Below are 7,498 nucleotides of genomic sequence, written 5' to 3' on the forward strand. Positions count from 1 at the left end.
ATTCTTTCTACACCACCATCATCATATGTAAATCATCAAGAGACCACCATCTAAAACGTGCTGACTCCCACCACTGCCCACCTCTCATCATTCTGTAAACAAAATTTTTTTATTTGTGTAGTAGTAAATGAATGTTAGAATCTTAGAGTTAAATTATAAAATGAAAATAATGTCAAATAAATAAAATTTCAAAATAATAAAGTAAGTAAAATGTAAAAAAAACTTACCGTCGTCCATTCGACAAAGGCAGAATGTTGAATGCGGTCCGATTCCTATGTTGTCCTCCAAAACTGGTGCCAGTCTTCCTCAAGATTGTTGTTGAAACACAGCTCGTGTTGATGGAGAAAGATAAAGAGAAGATTCTCATCGGAAAGCTTAGCGTGCCTGCATCTCAAATTGCTTAATAAAAATAATCCTATCTACCTATTCAATTACCTTAGCTAATATATATTAAATTATTAATGGTACGATAGTCGAAAGTCCCCCTTCATTCTCCCTCCTTGCACAGAGGTTCACCGACAGCCAGGGCACCGGATAGTAAACCATTGCCGTGCGGATAGTAGACTATTGCCGTGCGGATAGTAAACCATTTGCCGTCCGGAAGCCGTGCGGGTAGTAGACTATGGCCGTGCCGCATAGTAAATCATTACAGTGCAGATAGTAAACCATTGCCGTCCGGATAGTAAACCATTGCCGGTTCACCACTGGCCACCAAGGCTTACCTCTGACAAGGGACTTCGAAATTCAGAGTCTATCGGCTATCGTACCCTCAACTTACCTATTCACTACAATTAAGCCCTAGCTTACCTAATTTTACAAAACTCAAGAGCCCAATTCATTGGCCTTTTGGCACCCACCCCACCACCTACGTAATGCCTTGGGCTCCAACCTAGTAATAATAATATAAAACTTAAACCCTAAATCTATTAATGAGTATGTGTTACAACGTAGCCTTAACTTACCTATTCATTACATTATGGTCCTAGCTTACCTAAAATTACAAAACTCAAAAGCCCAATTCATTGGCCTTTCGGCACCCACCCCACCACCTACGTAATGCCTTGGGCTCCGACCTAATAATAATAATGTAAAACTTAATAATTAACCTACCTATCGATACACTTACAGCGTTTTAATTTACATTACAAGATTGTTCCTAGAATTACATTATTGCCCTTAACTACCTATGAAATTAAATTACTCTCAACCTTAGTAATAATAAATTAGAATGTGTAATGAAAATAAAATAACGCTCAAATACTAACATATGTGTTTATGTATGTATTTGTGCGTGTGTGTAATACGCTGATGCGTGTAATGTGGGTGCAAGAAAAAATAGAAGCGATAAACTTACGCGCCAACCTATTCAACTACATTATTGTTGTATGCTTCCTATCTATCCTACCTACAATTAAAATTATGCCTATCTAACCTACCTATATAGCTACGTAATGTAATTGTGTGTGTGTGTGTGCGTGTGAGCATTCTTACTTAATGTTAAATTACAGAGAAAAACAGAGAAAAAAGAATAAAACGTATCCCAGCCAGGCGAATCTTTTTTGCCACTGAATGAACGAACGTAGTCTGACATCTTCCACGATGAATTCCTTTGGAAGCTTCAACCTGAATAAAATGGATGAAATGGAAAAATCTTATTTATTTGACTAAGTTAAATGAAAATAGAAAAACGAGCCGCGGTGAATTCCGCCGAAAAAGCCAGCCAACTGGCAAAGAAAGGAACCGCAAAGAAACCGTAAAACGAACCTCAGCCAGGCGTGCATTCTTTGCCACTGAATGAACGAACGTAGCGTGACATGACAACCATTCTGATCATCCACAATGAACTCCTCTGGAAGCTTAAACCTGAATGAATGAACCTGAATGAACCAAAATGAATGGAAAATCTTATTTAATTAAAATGAAAATAGAGAAACGCAAAGAAGCCGACCGGTCGGCAAAAAAAAGAACCTCAAAGAAAGGTATCTATATAAGATTTATGCTCTATATAGGATTTATGCTCTATATAGGATTTATGCTCTATATAGGATTTATGCTCTATATAGGATTTATGCTCTATATAGGATTTATGCTCTATATAGGATTTATGCTCTATATAGGATTTATGCTCTATATAGGATTTATGCTCTATATAGGATTTATGCTCTATATAGGATTTATGCTCTATATAGGATTTATGCTCTATATAGGATTTATGCTCTATATAGGATTTATGCTCTATATAGGATTTATGCTCTATATAAGATTTATGCTCTATATAAGATTTATGCTCTATATAACCATGCATACTACCACATTCAATCAATAAAAATCCCACTAAAACCAGGAACCACCGCGTACCTGCTGAATGTATGATGTGAAACAAAACAAAACAAAAATCACACCACCAAGTAGAGTAAAAGAATAGGAGTCCCTAACCTACCTATGTAACTAAATTACCTTATGCCCTATCCTATCTATATAATAAATTAATTTTTACCTCACCTACCTATGCTTTATTAACTTAACTCAAGACTCATGAAGAAAGAGAAAAAGGAGTAAAACAGAACATAAAATACTACCACACAAACAAACATGATGTATGTATGTATGTATGAGCAACCGCTAAAGAACCCACCTAAAATATAAAAAAATACAACATACAAACACACAAACCACAGACATGCAAACTCTATATAACTCTATATAACTCTATATAAAATAAAATTAAATAAAAATAAATTAATTAAAAAAATATAAATATAAAAAAATGAGATCAGGCACTCCGACTCGAGCGAGGCAGAAATGCCTGATCTGATTTCAACAATTTTTCAGCTCCTATTTATACTCGTTTCAACCATATATTTTCATCATTTCAATCATTCACATCAATAAAAAACTTATTTAATGTATGTACTACACTATTGTACAGGCTTAACCAAAATGCTAACCGTACTAAATTGAAGTCATCGAACGAACGCCTTCGAAACTTTCTGATTGGCTGGTTGAATCTGCTATATTGCTTTTCATATAAACATAATCTAATCTAATATAATTTAATTATTTGTATACATGGATTCCAGTCACTTTATATATTTATAATAAAAATTCATTATAAAAGCAACAGTAATCAGTGCTATATATATAAGCACGCAGTTCAAATTTTTCCGGGAGAATTCAAAATTGTTTGAGACCACACCTTGCTTAACATCCAATGCCAAGCCGAGCCAAGCCAAGCTGAGCTAATATGCATAAATTCATTATAAAAAACAACAGTAGCCATTACTATATATGTACGCACGTAGTTCAAATTTTTCGGGAAGAATTCAAAATAGTTTAAGACCACACCTTGCTTAACATCCGATTCCAAGCCGAGCCCAGCTAAGCTGAGCCAATATGCATAGATTTATAAGCGCTTTTATGTTAAAATTTTGCTCGCTATATTTATATATTTTATGAATTTATTATAAAAACAACAGTAATCATTGCTATATATGTACGCACGCAGTTCAAATTTTTCGGGGAGAATTCAAAATAGCTTGAGACCGCACCTTGCTTAACATCCGATTCCGAGCCGAACCAAGCCAAGCTGAGCCAATATGCATAGATTTATAAGCGCTTTTATGTTAAAATTTTGCTCGCTATATTTATATATTTTATAAATTTATTATAAAAACAACAGTAGCCATTACTATATATGTACGCACGTAGTTCAAATTTTTCGGGAAGAATTCAAAATAGTTTAAGACCACACCTTGCTTAACATCCGATTCCAAGCCGAGCCCAGCTAAGCTGAGCCAATATGCATAGATTTATAAGCGCTTTTATGTTAAAATTTTGCTCGCTATATTTATATATTTTATAAATTTATTATAAAAACAACAGTAATCATTGCTATATATGTACGCACGCAGTTCAAATTTTTCGGGGAGAATTCAAAATAGTTTAAGACCACACCTTGCTTAACATCCGATTCCGAGCCGAACCAAGCCAAGCTGAGCCAATATGTGTAGATTTATAAGCGCTTTTATATTAAAATTTTGCTCTCTTTTTAAACGAATATCCCAATATAACAAATTCTCCATTCTATTTTAACTTTCTTTGATGCTTTTTAATCAGTCAGGTCACAAAAATCATTATCGATATCGCAATGAAATCAATTTTTAATTTTTTTTAATTATTGATAAAATTTTTAAATTGTTGATAAAAATAACTAGTATATATAGTAAAACGTTTAAAATTTCCTGAGAGAATTCAAAATAATTTGAGACTACACCATAACACAATTGTACAATTTGAATATATAAATACAACATTATAAATGTATTGTAATTACGTATACCGGCTGATTAACTACCATGTAGTAAAATAACTACTGTTAACATGAAACCATTTTCTCCAACGATTTTGCAACTAATTGCCCATACCATATAATTAGAATTAGAATATAAAACCAAAGACAGGCTAAAATATTGTCTAACAAAGTAACTGGTTTTCCATAAAGTAAAATTTTTAAATTTGTCATGTTTACATTAACATCAATCTTTAATTCATTTTTTTGAAAAATTCAATTTTCAGCATGAGCGAAACACTCTAGTAAGTTTTTTTTGACAAATTTAACCATCAAAGTTTTTTTTTCCAAAAAATGATTATTTAGTGAACATTAAAATGTCTTTATTTGCAATTATGATATTATTATATAATGTGATTGTGATTTTAATTTTATGGTGAATCTTGAAACCCTGGCTCTCTACTCTATAAGAGTATAAGTCTAAAACTTTAACTAAAAAAACTTACTAAATTTTCTAGTTTTTAATATTTTTAATTTTTTTTAAGAATTGAAGTTTTGAATTTATAAATTTAAAAAATATTTTTTAATAACTGTCAGTAAATAAATTTTTATTAAAAATTTATTAAGTATCAATATCAATTAACTAATTTATTAATTGGCAGTAAATTGGGTAGATTCAATTAAAAGTTTATTATTAAATATAAATTTAATTAAATTTAATTATTTCCAGTTCAACATGCGATTTCTGGCAATTTATATCAGGTGCCTCTGTCGTCTGGCCAAAGGTCTGTGTGATGATCTGGGTTTTTCCCATTTATTCCTTATCACAATTATTAACATTGTTAACTACTTATAATGTCTTACTCTAGTGCTCTATTAACAACACAATCATACATATAACATATATCAAATCCAATATAGTTTGTTTATATGTATATATATATATATATATATATATATATATATATATATATATATATATATGTATATATATATATGTGTGTGTGTGTGTGTGTGTGTGAGTTTCATACATATAACTTATAATATAACATATATCAACACCAACATAATATAGTATGCATATGTGTGTATGTCTGTGTTAGTTTGTTCACTTGTTTATTTGTGTGTGCGTGTGTGTGTGTGCTAGTGTGAAATCACATACAGAAACTTCCTAAAATACTTGAAATAAATAAATGTGAAATTAGATTAGAAAAATTGAAGCATGTAGCATTTAGTTTTTACCTTTTTGACTTATAGTATAAACTTTAAAAACTGTAACTGAATAAATAAAATCTACACAAATAAATAAAATATGTGCATCGTAAAAATGAAAATAACCTACGCTGCATATACAGATGAATTAAATTAATAAAATCCATATTTAGGACCTCGTAAAAACAGAGCTGGAAATCTACCGCGGAATATTAAAATCATGCCTGAATTATTATCAGCCTTGGAAGTATTTAAAAAATAATTTCTTCTTGTTTAAAGTTTGAAAAATTTGAATACTTAATTTTACTGTGCCACATGTTATTGTTATTATTATTATTATTATTTATTATTATTATTTTTATTGTGTTTGCTCTGGCATTTGTTATCATCATCATCATTATTATTATTATTATTATTACTGTTCATGTTATTATGATCATTATTGTTCTTTAACTTATAATAATAATAATAATAAATTATGATTTTTCATAAAGCAAAGACAGCAATGGATGTAAACAGTTGGAAGGATTTTCGGAGCCTCAGTTGAAATTCATGGCATACCTGGCCGAAAATTTGGTAAAAATAGAGTTTATTGTTTTTATTATTATTATTATAGTTATTATTTTAATTAATGCAATTAATTAATAAATTATATTTAATTCACTAATTAATTAATTAATTACAGAACCTTGACCTTGAGCAGTGTTCAAAGTTGTTTGAGATGTATCTGTCGAGGTGTTACGAGGGAACTGATGATGATCTCGATGTTCGTTTCATTCATGATAATGATGCTGGCGATGATGATGATGATGATAATGATTGCGATGATGATGATGATGATAAAAGTTATGGCGATGATGACGATGACGACGACGACGATGAAATTTATCTATCAAAAAATCAATTACCATATACTATTTTTAACTACTACTACTACTGCTGCCGCTGCTACTACTACTACAACTACTACAACAACAACAACTACTACTACTACTACAACAACTACTACTACTACTGCCACTACTACTACCATAATCAGATGTTATTATTTACAGAAATTGTTATCAAGAGATCCAAGGAGAGATGACCAGCTGAAGGGACTGATTGATGACGTCAGTGCATTTTATTTCGCAGAGAAACTGAGCTTGGTCAGGTCACTGAAACTCATACTGGCCTATAGCAAAGATGGTGATGTCCATCCGTATAACGTTAGTAGTGGTGGTGGTGGTGGTGGCGTGTGGTGATGGTGGTGGTGGTGGAGATGATGAGAGATGATGATTGAAAGAGATGACGATTTTATAGTCTGTTGTATTTTTTTATTTCAAGCGTCGCTAACATAGTTTATTGGGGGAATAATTATTATCTGGCTGTTGTACTCGGTATTCTATTAGGGGCCAAAGCCATGCCATGGGCCGTCTGACCGACCCGCGGCATGAGGGCTGTACCCCCCACCCCACCAAACGTTACCATTATCATTATTGCCATTATCATTAACGTCATCGTCGCTATCATCACCATCATTGTGATGAGGATGGTGATAATTACATTCTATAGAACGAGTTCAAAGAGTTCACCACTGAACATTTGAAAGAGGATTTCATAGTTGATGTTAGTGGATGGATAGATGGATGGATGGATGGATGGATGGATGGATGGACGGACGGACGGGACGGACGGACGGGTGGATGGGTGGATGGATGGATGGATGGATGGATAGATGGATGGATGGATGGATGGATGGATGGACGGACGGACGGGACGGGTGGATGGATGGATGGATGTATGGATGGATGAATAGTTGAACGAATGAGTGAATGGGTATATGAATGAATGGATGGATAAATGAATGAACGAACGAACAAATAACGAATGAATGTGAATGAATAAATAAATAAATAAATATAAATAATAGCCAATAAATGAAATATATCCATAGGTGTTTTCTCAGTTTGACAAGCTGCACATGGAGACGTGTGGGGCACCTCACAATGCTTCACT

At 32.5% G+C, this 7,498-nt stretch overlaps 2 protein-coding genes across 2 annotated transcripts in view; both read left to right on the plus strand.

Annotated features, from left to right (window-relative positions):
- Window positions 1-1,984: 1,984 nt before the first annotated feature.
- Window positions 1,985-2,236, plus strand: HELRODRAFT_153150 (hypothetical protein; the record flags this gene model as incomplete). Its single annotated transcript, XM_009016980.1, has 1 exon — window positions 1,985-2,236. A coding segment is annotated over one exon (252 nt), but the record flags the coding sequence as incomplete, so codon positions are not given.
- Window positions 2,237-4,576: 2,340 nt separating this feature from the next.
- HELRODRAFT_188202 (hypothetical protein) overlaps window positions 4,577-7,498 on the plus strand; it is a gene marked incomplete at its 5' end in the record, with an annotated part of 18,761 nt that continues 15,839 nt past the window's right edge. Inside the window, 7 exons of the mRNA XM_009016981.1 lie at window positions 4,577-4,593; window positions 5,019-5,073; window positions 5,674-5,778; window positions 6,186-6,266; window positions 6,556-6,708; window positions 7,055-7,108; window positions 7,437-7,498. The exon at window positions 7,437-7,498 is cut by the window's right edge and continues 28 nt beyond it. Of these exons, the coding sequence (XP_009015229.1) occupies window positions 4,577-4,593; window positions 5,019-5,073; window positions 5,674-5,778; window positions 6,186-6,266; window positions 6,556-6,708; window positions 7,055-7,108; window positions 7,437-7,498 (527 nt within the window). The remainder of the gene's footprint in view (window positions 4,594-5,018; window positions 5,074-5,673; window positions 5,779-6,185; window positions 6,267-6,555; window positions 6,709-7,054; window positions 7,109-7,436) is intronic.

This window comes from Helobdella robusta (genome assembly GCF_000326865.2).
Source record: "Helobdella robusta unplaced genomic scaffold HELROscaffold_2, whole genome shotgun sequence".
Classification (NCBI taxonomy): Eukaryota; Metazoa; Annelida; class Clitellata; order Rhynchobdellida; family Glossiphoniidae; genus Helobdella; species Helobdella robusta.